General features: G+C 43.5%; 1 protein-coding gene across 1 annotated transcript in view; it reads left to right on the top strand.

Moving 5' to 3' along the window:
• LOC144818543 (alcohol dehydrogenase 1A-like) overlaps nucleotides 1-13337 on the top strand; it is a 361679-nt gene that overhangs the window by 307594 nt on the left and 40748 nt on the right. The window contains exon 8 of the mRNA XM_078676062.1: nucleotides 5539-5677. Within this exon, the coding sequence (XP_078532188.1) occupies nucleotides 5539-5677 (139 nt within the window). The remainder of the gene's footprint in view (nucleotides 1-5538; nucleotides 5678-13337) is intronic.

Here is a 13337-nt window from a genome sequence, read left to right as displayed (position 1 = left end):
ATCTGAATGTTGGAAGTCACAGTAGAAGCATTAGATGTTCAGAAATAGAAGCGTATCAGTAAAACCACAAAATGAGAGGGCCAGCTTTGTGTACCAGTTGGAGCATGAAGGCAAGACATTTTGGGAGACATTTAGAAAGATTTCAACAAAGGAGTTCTTGTACTCCAGTGAGAGGAGAAAATGGACTGAACCACGGTTCTATGGAAAGATTTTTAAAGAAGAATAATGATTCTTTTAATTGGTTCATGCAAGCAAAACAGTGTGGTGCAATACCGTGTCCCAAGTGAGCCAATGAAAGTATAGCATCAAAAGCAAGCCCAAGGTTGCAGACATTGGTCACTGGACTGGATGCTAATTCCACTGAAACAGGTTACAACTTTGAGGTTCACAATGATGGAGCCTCTGATGACCTTTACTTTAAGGGAGTTTGTCCTCCTCTAGATGGCACAGTATATCCTTTAGTCATGGAAACATGACTTGACCAAAGCGTATTGATCAGCATGTCTGTATAGGAGAGAAAAAAGTATTCAAAGGAGTGATTGAACACTCCTAAAGTACTGGAACAGATGTCGGTTGGAGTTCTTCTGATGTATCACTTCCATGTGGAAGGGGAGAGTTGCCAGAAGAGCTGAACTTTAAGCACCAAGTCCCTTATAATGTTTGTGGTGTAAGTTCCTAAACTGTGGACTGGTTAAAATGAGTCCACAGACGGTTCTCACCTGATATTATTTTGGCTAGGGGAATCTGTGGATTATTTTGGCAGGTTGCCATATTCCAAGATCAGAGACTAAAATAGTTAGGTCTGATTGAGTAAAGCCCTTTGCCAATTTCTCTGGTCAATATCAGGAAAGGATTGGGTCTCTTACTGATGACCCCTCATCAAGATTGTTTTCAACATAAGCTGGCAGAATCTTAACATCTCTGTTATGGACAGGATCACCTTCTTTGTAATGATGACCTTCCCTAGATTTTTTTATCAGCTGCTGAATTTTTAATAGAGAGCCCCCTGTGATTTATTTTGCAAACTTGTAACCCAGATACATCCTTTTTATTTGCAAGGGAGGCTTCTGGGGGTCTTACTGGCAAAATGTTGTAAATTCACTTTTGAATGGGGGCTTGGTCAAGTGTGACTAAGTCCAATTATTGGATGTCCCACCTACTGGTGCTAAATGACCAGCTGTAGGGCTTTCTAGGTGAACAAGTGACATGGTCTGAATTATGGAACTATGAAAATTAACTGACCCATATTTCTCCTAATGCTGTATGAGAGTTGCCCATCTGATGATCTCCCCTATGTGACACAAACTGCATTCCATGTTTAAGTGAGGCCACAAGTAGGTTTAAGAGGGCAGACAAGTTCACAGAGGAGACCTGTGTTTAGGTCGAGTCAACCTCCACAGGCTAATGCCCTGAAGGGATTTGCTAATTGTGACTGGTTGTGTGTCTCTAGTCTTCCATCTGCAACCTACCGGATTTCATAGAGAACAGGATGTCAGGACATTTCTTGCGTATCCTCTGTCTGGTTGCCAGAGGACCCTACTTTTGTCCTACCAGACGTCTGTGTTTGGGTTATTTGTGGACACATTGCCTGCCTCAAACTGGATTTTAGTGCATTTTTGTGAGGCCGAACACTTTCGCATCTTGAAAATGCCCTGACACATTGCATTTTGGGCCTGTTTCCAGTAGAGCAAACATGAACTACTGCAGGCCAGTCTGCAATAGAGCAATCATAAACTACTGCAAAAGTACGTAGATCAGATCTTAGGAACTAATACTCAGTTGATTAAGGAGGTGTTTCAGGCATAAATATGACATCTCTAGGCACCCACTTCAGAACAGTTTCTGGACCTGCAGGAGATAGGGAAGGATTGGACCCTCCGTCTTGACTTAAAAGGAGCCCTGAAGGACTAGACATACTCCCTTTTATACCCAGGGCAAAGAAGTAGAATCCAGTGGCCAGTTATCCGACCTTTGTGGCTGCAGAGCCACAGTAAGATGCAAGAGGCCTTTTCCTGGAAGTACCCAGCTGACCAGCGGCAATTGGACCTGAATGGACCCTATTGTTTGCTTGTCTGTCAATCTGTGAGTCCCCATGCGCCTCCTCTGAAATCCTGGAGGGCTGTAGAAGTGCACACACTGCTGTGGTGGATTGGGACTTACATGAGTAAGTTAGAATGTGAAATCGTGGACCAGGATAGACATGTTTGGTGTATCTGACCTGTGCTCTATTGTGGTTAGCCTCAAATTATGCCTAATGCAATGTATTTGTAACGTTTCTTCACTGAAAAAATTATTGGAATCAAATAAAAATTACCATCCAAATGTGCACATGAAACAAGATGCTATCAAAAACAAACATAATCTGAAGCTCCTTTAAACTACTGCAGTTGGAAGACCTAACCAAATTAATCAAACAAATGAAGCCAAGGCACTAGTTTCATTAATATTTCCTGCAAATACAATAAAAGATAGTTGTCACATAGTAGCCCCTTACTGGCTTCTACTCATCAATGCATCACTACAGCAAGGATCATTCCTTAACAACCTCCAAGTTGACTTTTAGGAAAAAATGTATTGCAGCTTTTTGTTCTAGTAATTGTATTGTTACGGTTTTAATTAACTGAAACAATAAAACATTTTGAACTTGAACCTCCAAGTTGGTTAAATCTTGCCAATTTTTTTTCCCAAGGGAATGCAGGCTCTGATATATTGGAGAATTACAGACCTATAACCAGCTTGCCCTGGTTAGGCAAAACCATCGAGAAATGTGTTGCCTTGCAACTAAAGGCAATCCGTTGAAGAAAACCACCTCCTTTCCTCTGCCAATCAGTGTTCATATCAGGTCACAGCCCAGAAACAGCAGCTATAAAAGCCCTCATTGACCACCTGAAAGTGATTCCTGCCTACTGACCATGCGTGACCTGTTGGCTGTATTTGACACAATTTCCGCAAAATATTGCAGAAAGCTCTCTAACTTGGTATGAGTTAAACATGCACAGTGTTTAACTGGTTCAAATGTTATGTAAAGATTGCTCTAACCTCTTCAAAATAGACACCAACACTTCTAGATTGGAAAAGAAGACCTGTGGCGTCTCCCAAGAATCAATTTGATTACCTATGATTTGTATTCTTTATGTTGAACTTGTAGTCTACGGCTGGAAAAATATAACATCAAACCACATCAATATACAGAAAGTACGCAAATCTGGTCAAAAGTCCCCTTATGCAACTATCTCGAAGTGCTCACATTCTGCCTCGATTCCATTTTCAAATGGGCATCAGCAAGCTCTTTGAAACTTAACCCCTAAAAAATGTAGTACATACTTCTAGCCTGCAAAGCAAGCAGTAAAGTTGATCTGTTACTAATTGCCTTGCTATCAAGTTATGGATGTTTGCAGTTACCAGCTGCATGTGATATATCCCTTCAATTCCTCATCCACAGCAAGCTCGCTCTTGAACTTCGCATCTGCAAGATAGCGCACACAGCAAACGTGAACTGAAAGACTAAAACCGCTTTTCTCTATCGATAAGGTGAAGACTGCAGCCAACACGTTAGTTATATCTATACATGATAGAGGAAATGCCACCCCTCAGAGTTCTGCTCCCCACAGCTTGTCTGATCTTGGATAAAAGAACGTTTGATCACATCACTCCCATACTGAAAGATCTACATTGGCTTCCATTAAAGACTCAAATTAAATTAAAAGACCCAGCCTAATTTACTGAAAATCTCTTGTGACTCAAACATCTCCTCAGCGGAGGCTCTCCCTTCTTTAGAACCCCTTATATCAGTGGTTCCCAAACCCCTATGCATGTCGGCCCTATTGCCAAAGTGTTTCTGCGGTTGTAGAATATTTTCATGCACTTCCATTTCTACCCATGTCATATGTGCCAACACACCTGTATCAGCAGGGGGACTCACAATTTTGTAAACCACATACACCTTTATTTTTGCTCTCTTCTCCATAAAATTGCCTCCAAATCAATGCAAGTAAAACAAATTCCTCTGACTTTTTTTTAAACATCCCTCCTTGCTAGGTTCTAAATGTTGGCGTTATGCCGAATATCATGTTTTACTTCCCTGTGCTCAAGGAGAGAGCAGGCCTGTCTGGAAATGTATGTGTACTGAAAGAAATGTGTACTGGAAGTAGTTATGATTCAAGTACAAATGTCAATATTTAATAATACTTAGTGTGTTTAATAGACATTACAGTTTTAGGCATGTCACTTACAAATCATTGACATCAAGAGTTTGTCAAGTTAGTTTAATTAAAGCCAACAACCCCATCAACATTAAATGCATTAAAGTGCTTGGTGCGTGGCTCCCCTGCCTAGGTTTGACGGCTCCCCAGGGAGCCACGGTGCCGTTTGGGAACCACTGCCTTATATGCAGAGGGTCCTGCACATACAATCTCTAATCCCCTTCCGATACCTTTAAGAATGGCTCCTTCCATTCTCTCCTCTAGAAAACGTCTCAAGACATTCCTATCCAAAACTAATGTGTCTTGGACCCACACAAGATGCTCCCGTCCTATCCCTTCCACAGTTCTGACAGGTCTCCTCCCCACAAGCCTGTTGTCAAAATTATTGGATCATTATCTGGTGTTATTTTCTTTCTCTCGTTCCCCTGTCCTTTCCTTGCCTCCCAACTCTCTGGATTCTCTTCAAATTATTATTATTGTGAGATGTTTTGTTTAAGCATATTTCCTTCCCAGTATGAAAATATACTTTATGTACAGGGCTCTAATGCCACTCAGTGAAGCAGCACTGTAGAAAAACGCTATAAATAAATTAAATTTATAAATCGACCCTAATCTTTAAGCATTTCTGTGCTCTATTGTTTCATACTTATGGCTCGTGGGGTGCTAGCCTGGCACATTTTACCCGAGTATCTGCTACGCACCAACGCAGTACACCAGCTAGTCCGTTGACCGGTTTGGGGAGGAAAGTATTCGATTTGCTCCAAAAGTGCCTACCTTTGCTGAGCTCTATGCATTCTAGGTGGGCAGCTTAGAGGCTGAGCACTTGTCAAAAATCAAAAATCAACCCCCCTTCTCCTATTGTACCTAATTGGTACCTTTTGTAGGCAACATTTCAGTTCCGTCAACCGTGCAACTTCGTTCATCTTCCATGCACTTTAATCCAGCTTTAAACACCATTTGTCATACACTGCAGTAGTGGCCCAAGAACAAGATACATGTGGGAGATGGGAGGCAAACACCCACTGCCTGCAAGTGCCAATGTAAAAGCAGGGACCAGCATGGGCAGGGCACCGCAGATTGAGTCCCTCCTCCTGAGCAAGACCAAGATTACCTCAGAACTGAGATTTGGTGCTCAATGCATCCACAAGGCAAAACAGTATGTGGCACACAAGCGTAATCCACAGTATACTCGCTCGCAGTGGCACGAGCACATTCACGCAAGCCAATCCATCTAGCAAAAAATTACATTTATTGTTATCAGCTAAGAGAGTTTTTTGTGCAGTTCTGCTAACTGCTATTTGTGTCCTCTCATGTTTTTCTCCACTTTGCTTTTCAGGCTGGAAGAGCAAAGATAGCGTCCCAAAGCTGGTAGCTGATTACATGGCAAAGAAATTTGATGTGGATGGACTGGTGACCCACACTTTCCCATTTGAGGAGATCAACCAAGGGTTTGAAGTGCTTCGCTCAGGGCAGAGGTGAGTTATATAACATGCAAAATCACTATAGCAGAAGGAAAATGTTCCTTCAAATTTAAATTCATGGAAAATAAATAACTGGCTTCTGAAAATGGCAAAAATATTCGCAAACTTTGGTTGCTCAGACGTTCAAAGGTATTACCTTAGAGCAATGCTGAGATAAAAGTGATTTTAAAAGCCTTGCTCCCTTGCATTTATTTTTGAGGATATAATACTTTGCCATCTTGATCTGATACATTTAAAATAAATATATTAAAAATCTATATTTTTGAGTGTAGAAGGATTAAGGCAGCCAGTCTTTGGAATAGCAAAATAGGTTAGAACTCTAGGCCTGCTTCCTCTTCGGGGCTTCAGATAGCAGTATGAGAAGTTGTGCAGTCTGAATGAGGGACAAATAGCTGGTGCAACCTCAAATGATTTGGGGGATTGCCTCACATGAAACAAGAAAGCCCACATACAGCAGCACCACAAAGAGTTCACTTCCATTGCATGCTCAGTAAAGGAGGACAAGATAGTTGTAATAAGCTACTGCTGGTGTTCGTTACTTTAGACTGTTAGTGTGTATTGCTCTTTACTAGCCCTTCATGCTTGTTCTTATTTGTGTTTGGAGTGGTGGGAACCACAAAAGCAAAGAGACTCATTCCCAGGCCTAGTGAGCACAGAGTTGGTGTCATTGCTCATAGATGTAGACTAGCAAGAGGTTACTTTCCGTGAGGTAGTTGTGTGTTTTACATGTCCTGATAGTGAAATACTGCCAATTTAGTTTTTCACTATTGAAAGGCTGTCTCTCCCTTAGGTTATCATTGGTGCTGCCTTGCAACATTTTACAAGTGCAACTTTCAATTGGTAAGAGATAGAGATTTTGAGGTTAGGTTTCCTGAACTCAAAACTTAAAAAGACATCTTTTAATGAAGATGGTTTTTAAATTGTGTGTTTAAAAAAGCTACTTTTAGGTAGTGGGCCTTTTCTTACTTTACCATTCCGTGTGCCTCTGCCTACCCGTGGAATCAACGTCTGTGTTTATACTGACCGAGGCTGTTTGTGCATTCACTCCAGACACTCACACAAAGGTAGTAGAGGTGTGCCCTGCATATCCTGATGGATCTTTCTGGGTTAGAGTGGTGGGAGGAGTTGTCACTGAACCCCTGTATAGGCTGTGGCTGCCTTGCACAATGCTGTCTCCACCCCCTGTAGTGTGGCTGGACGACAGAGGCGTTTTTTACTGGGCAAGAGAGACTTTCTTACAAAGACTTCAAAGGGAAAAAGGTATAAGTATTAGACCTAAAAACCCAGAACTTTAGATTACTTATGGAATCAAGAGGAACCTCTGCCACGGAAGAAGAGCAGTGAGGAGGAGTACTACCCCTTTGCTGTGTGTTGCTTTGCTGGGTTGACCTGCAGTTGCTACTTCTGCCAAGAAGAGTACAAAGGCTGGACTTTGCTGTGAGGCCTGCTTGAGAAGAATCTCCGAGAGCTTGTGTGTGCTTGCCTCCTGGTCTGAAGTCTCAGGGCACAAACTCTTCACCAACAGCTTCCTTGAACTCCCCTGCTGGGAATTCTGACCTGCTAGGTGGTGCCTTGTCCAGTTATGTGCCCCTGTAGGTTGTTCCTGCTACAGAAAGCTGTGAAGAAACGAAGAAACCATAAAAATCGACGCTTCACCCTTCTTACGAGAAAAATACATATGGTATCCCAACTGGTATAGTTCAACAAGACAATTATTTGCGATATGTAAACAACATTATCAACAGGAGAGAAGGAGAATCAATTCAATTGTAATATATGTGTTCGCGGCAACATATTTATTCAAAAAGGTATTCAAAAGAAAAAGGGGAGTAACAAGTCATGGGTAGAACAATTATACAGTTATTACAGCACTGCATGGAACAAAGTCAAAAACAAGATTGGAAGTACCCAAAATGTACTTGGTGCTCAGTGCAGGTGAGTGAACGCACGGTAGCAGCAAGTGACAATGGAATCAGTGACGCCGGCGCAGGTGCAACGTGAACAATATATACAGTGAATTCGGTGACATGAGATGGTCCCGCTTTGTTTGTATGATAGGTCTTGATCTGTGTAGATATGTTTCAAGGGACCATTTAGTCTGAAGCGCCTGTGTTTGCTCTGAACGGTCGACGGCGTTTCGATCCTCTTTTAGTTCAGGATCATCATCAGGACTAGGGTATGTGGCAGTGCTAGGACTGTGCGGGAGTAGTGTGTGCCGGTGGTTCACGGATCCACGGATCCACGGTCTGAAACCGGGGCAGGTGTGGCAGCGTGGTCCCGGGGGCGATCGAAGCTTTGTGGACACCGTGATCAGTACGGTTCCGAGGTAGGTAAGTACGGGCAGCGAGGCTCCGGAATGAATCTCAGAGCGGCGTGTTCTCCAGGCGAAGTGAATCCGAGTTGGAGTTGCCCAACCACTAGATGGGTATTGTCAGTCGCCTGCCTATTTTGGATGAAGGCACATTATTGAGGGAAGATTAATGCTGGCCAAATATTACGAAGTCTGAGCTAAAATGGAAGTGAGCAGATTAGGATCACAATTAAATAAGGCAATAGGAAGATAAGATGTGTACTGTTTTGGGTATTTGCCTGGTTTGAGAAGGGATTGTGGAAGTCCTGTTTCAGAGAGCTAATGTTTTTACTGAACTCTGTAAGAAGAGTTTGAAAATCTTCGTTTGTGGCTGGCGACTACATATGTGGGGCTTCATCAGTCCTTGTGAGGAAGGTGCATTACCTATTTTCAGCAAGTCCTTTATTGAGGATTTAGAGGACTTAGTTCTGCCAACCACCATGGTGAAAAAGAAAGAGATAGGGGAGGGGCCAACCTCAGATGCCCACTCCCGCAGTGTTCTTCACTCCGCTCCTGTGATAGCTTCATGTTCACATGCAAGGGGGGAAAATCACCATCAGGGGGCCAGGAGAGCCCTCGGAGTAATAGTTTCTAGAGAATCTCCATAAGGTCAGCGCAGGTGGGCAGTTTTACCTGGTGCTCTCTCAGCGTTGAGTGTTCCCCGGTATGGCCTGTGGTGCTGCAGATGTGAATGGCAAGATCACTCTCCCTGTTGCCAAGCCTCAGTCATGCCAGGAAGGCAGGATATTGACAGGTGATGGGAGCCAGCTTCTTTGATACCAATAGCCTCCGTTGCCTTGAGAGAGTGAGCAGTTTAATCAAGGCCTCCTTACTTAATAGGCTGGTTCTCGCCGGGGACAGTCCCCACTCCACAGGCCCTCCTAAGGGCCGGGATCCTGTCCCTATGGAGTGCTGCACCCCTTTACTCAACAGCTGGATGTTTTTAGTAATTTCTCCAGGTAGGGTGTGTATGTGGGGCCCACTACACAGACTCTTACTGGGCCCAGGGATCCCATCCATGGGCCGTATTTCCAAAGGAGGGGACTGGGCCCCTTCCCTGAGCGACAGAAAGTCATTGGGAACACCATCTCTTCCCCTCCAGTCATGGTGTGCCTGCCCCGATCCCCTTGCCAATGTGTTTGTGGGAGCAGGTGGCCATCACAAGCACAAGGATTCAAGTGTCCCCTCCCGCGGCCTTGCACAGAGATGCTAGACACCCAGGAGCCAAAAGGACAGTGGGGTGGGTTCTCTCTGCTGCCCTTAACGTTATGGAAGTATGGGGTGCCTGATTGGGACCAGGCAGCTCCCCACCAAAAAAACTAACAAAAAATAGGAAAAGACGTGCCGGCTCCTAGCACAGCGGAAGACCCAATATGATAATGTTCACTGCTTCCTTGCAGAAGCGCCCCATAATGCTTCAGGAGAACCTCACCTGCATGTTTGTTTGGTTCTTGTGGTAGCCCGAGGAGACGGGGCTACTACTACCAACCAACCTAGAAATTGTTGAAGGATCCTGTAAGAGTTACAGCATCCCCCTGAAGTCATTTTTAAAGTTACTGACCCTATGTCTGTGGGGTCAGAAGACCTGTACCCCTCTTGAATTTTGCTTAAGCACTGCCAAGGCTTGAGCTGTTGGAGTGCAGCACAAAGAGGAGCTAAGAATATGGTTACATTTACGGTGGCCTGGATATGTTAAATAAAGTATATGTGTATAGCGTCCTTTAGTGTCTAAGTCAATGTTTGCATGTAATGTAATCAAAATGTCATGCCTGCTAGGGACAGCTTTTGTGATTGCATTTTCCTGTTTGGAAATGTTATAAAAAATACACAGACATATGTTTTGCTCATTTGAAATGCTTTATTGAGATAATGTGACCATTATTATTGATCATCATGGTGAATATGCTTTATTAACATTAATAAGTGCATTTACACATGATTATTATGATTGGTTGTGTTTACCCTACAAAATGATGCCTTTAACATGTAGGTTTGCTGTTCTTGAACCTTGGACTAAGCCAATAGACGTTCGTTATATGTTTGTATGACCCCTTTAGGAGGTTAAATGTGATTATGTAATGCCATCTATGGTATTTTCCATCTGCCTATGTACATATTTGTAAATAACAGTGTAGCATTTAGTAGTGTGTATGTAATAAATGTACTTTTCCTTTCTCTAAAGAAAAAACACCGACTGTACTGCCATTTATTGAGTGTTATTATAGCATGCCAGCGAAAGGTGTTTACGATCGTACACCACCTCCACTGAGTAGGCCTTGGACTGCTCTGCTTTGTCACCCTGAGAGAGTAAAGCGCTACAATGGGGTGTGCTTGGTTACCAGTAAGGAGAATTTTGGATCTATTACTCATGTAGGCCACACAACTAAAGTGAAATTTATGTAAATGTCTAACCTATTTACCCCCTGAAATTGCGTTACGCAAAGTTCCGCGAAACGGTAAAAAATCTCCGCGAGCTACGCAGAATTCCGTGAGCATGTGGATTTGTATGTTCCGCCTGTTTGCGATGCATTTTTCCTGTTCGGGGATGCTGTTTGCATGCTCAGGAGTAAATTTCTCGCGAACTTGCCCATGCGGCCGCCAATTGGCATGGCCATCTTGTTTCACTTGCCCCTCCGGCTCGCGATGCACGTTTCCGGTTTGCGACCGCGGATGTCCGATGGCGCACTCGAATGATCTGTTCGCGTTCGCATACTTCGGCGAACGGAGGGATCCCGGTAAGTCGCTATCGCCCGCGCGAACACACATTTTGAAAGCGCGAACAAGGAAAAAAGCTACAAAGTGGATCGCAGAATTTTCGGCAATTCCGCGTTCTTCGCAAGCGGAGCGGAATTTACCGCCAAGAACTACTATTTACATCTCCCTCTGCACACTTGCATCTCCAGTGTTCTCTTTTGTGTGTCACTGTTACCTATCTAAGAGAAGTACTCTATTGTCACTTTATGGCCAGATCTGCGCTATCTAATACCCTAAAGTAAATAAAATTACATACCAAGAAAATAATTGGAAGGTTTTCTCTCTTCATATTTTCCCTGTTTTAGGGGCCAAAGATGAGTATGGGTCTTTATATCACTGATGTGCTGTACATCATTCACTGATATACTGCAGTGAACTTCACTGAAAAGATTGAAGACCATTGCAGGTTAAGAGGGATGACTGTTACTTCTTTACACTGACACCACGCAGAAAAGGCTGGCTGATGATCTTTATTCATCGATTATCAGCCAGCCTTTTCAATAGCCTCTGATTATGACACATAATATTACTGCACTGGGTTTGAGAGCCGTAAACCAGGATGCTGCAAGCTCGAAGCGATCGCAGGTTAGAATGTTTTCACCGAAAAGTAGAATCTAATGTTTCCTTGCAATTGTTCCAGCAACATGTGTCCCGAAACAGTAGCCAAATGTTGCAATTTGTTAATATTTACTCCCAAGTCCAATGTTACATTTTGCATAATTAAATAAGTACGGCAACTGAATCCAAAATAATCAGCATTCTCCATGCATTCAGAAAGATTGACTTTACAATCTGGTTCAGTATCACTTAACCCAGATCCCACTAGTAGCACTATTGAGATAGATCAAAGAGTCCCCAGACAAGTTTATAGATTTGTGGCCAGGGCACTACTGCTTGTAAGATGTAGAAGAGCTGTGGCAAAATTTCCGAACTGTGTCCCCATGTTGTCTCCATGTTCCCCTTATGATTATCTCTATCTGTACCGCTGTGCTTGCCACCGGTATCTTCAATTAATCAATCAATCAATCAATGAAACAATCAATCAGGATTTGTAGAATGGGGCTGCTTGACCCATGGGGGTCAAGAGCAGCATCAACAATCATTCCCCTAAATTGTCGCTTCTGTTAAAAGCCTCCATTTCCAGTGGTACCCTCCCCATCAGTATTAAATTTGAGGTTCATGACCCTTGCGAATATTGGACATGACGTCTTGCGTTATTGTGGATGAGATATCGGACACCTGCAAACCAGCGCCATTTTGAGTATGGCCCTTTAAATGTCTCACCCAATAAGCTGCAGGTTGCTTGGCTTCCTGAGTTCTGCACTAAGACTAGTGCTGCTCCAGTTGGAAAAAAGAAACATACCTGCTATGTCTTCTTTGGGTCCCATTCCCCATCCTGTTAGTCTGGGTTTTCTCCCTTTGATCACGAACCTGTAATCTAACAAGCATTTGCAATGCAACAGATCTCTCATTTGTGAGAGTTTGAGCTATTGTAATTGTAAATGACAATGCCTTTTATTTATGTGTTGGATTTTAAAACCTAAATAAAAGGCATTGTCATTTACAATACCAATAGCTTAAACTACCTCTACAATAGATCACAAATTACATAGCATTAATTTTGTTAGGGATTATTACCGCTAACAGCAAAGGTTTGAGACAAATGATAGCGCATGACACAAGTTTGCACAGTATATTCACTGACCTAGTTCTCTGCAATTGTAAATTTCTAAGCTACAATTTTACATGATGAAGGTCTTAGACTCACAGAGCATTTCAAGTAAGCATCTCAATAGCAGGGGTGGGCATATCCTGCTTAATTTGTTGCAAGGTAATTACACAAGATTAAGCGTAAATAGCGCGACCGAGCATATAGCGCTTTTTTCTTAGCCCAAAATGCATCCACATGCCCTGAATGGCCTGAGGATTCATTTTGCGCTAAGAAAATAGTGCTAAATACAATAAAGCATGGGGAGCAACAGCTGCTCGCACTCTCTAAATTAGTTTCTGTGATTCTTCAGGGGCGTAGCTTCGGAGGGGAGGGTGTTTGGGCTGTTACACCCAGGGGCGGCTCCCCCACTAGGGCGGAGGAGCGTTGCCCCACTGCTTCTCGCAGTGCGAGAAGCAGAAACATAAAATGGTAATAACTTTCCATTATTACCATTTTATGTTTGGTTGCGGGCAGGCGGGTGGGCAGGGCTGCTCAGAGGGCAGGGCAGGGGAGGAGTAATGTGCCTGCCCACACCCGAGTGCGCAGACTGCACAATCTGCCCTTCTCCATGCAGGCTGCAATGCAGCCTACATGGAGAAAATTGCCTCCCCATAATTGGCTTGCTGGGCGACGTACCGACCGACTGCTTGCAGCGTTGTGATTAGCATATGGGAGGGAGCCTGGCTGCCTGCTTTTGCTTCCTGTTCCTGGAAAGCAGGAGAGCTGAAAAGACGCGGGACCCAGCCGGCAGGGAAGGTATGTTTAATCATATATATTTTTTTAACTAAAGTAACTCCCCCGGCGCAACCACGCCCGCATGACCCCCCCGCCCCCACCGA

The sequence above is a fragment of the Lissotriton helveticus genome, chromosome 2_1, assembly GCF_964261635.1.
Source record: "Lissotriton helveticus chromosome 2_1, aLisHel1.1, whole genome shotgun sequence".
In the NCBI taxonomy this organism is placed as follows: domain Eukaryota; kingdom Metazoa; phylum Chordata; class Amphibia; order Caudata; family Salamandridae; genus Lissotriton; species Lissotriton helveticus.
The sequence above is the reverse complement of the archived record's forward strand: the minus strand, read 5'-3'. Positions and strand labels throughout refer to the sequence as shown.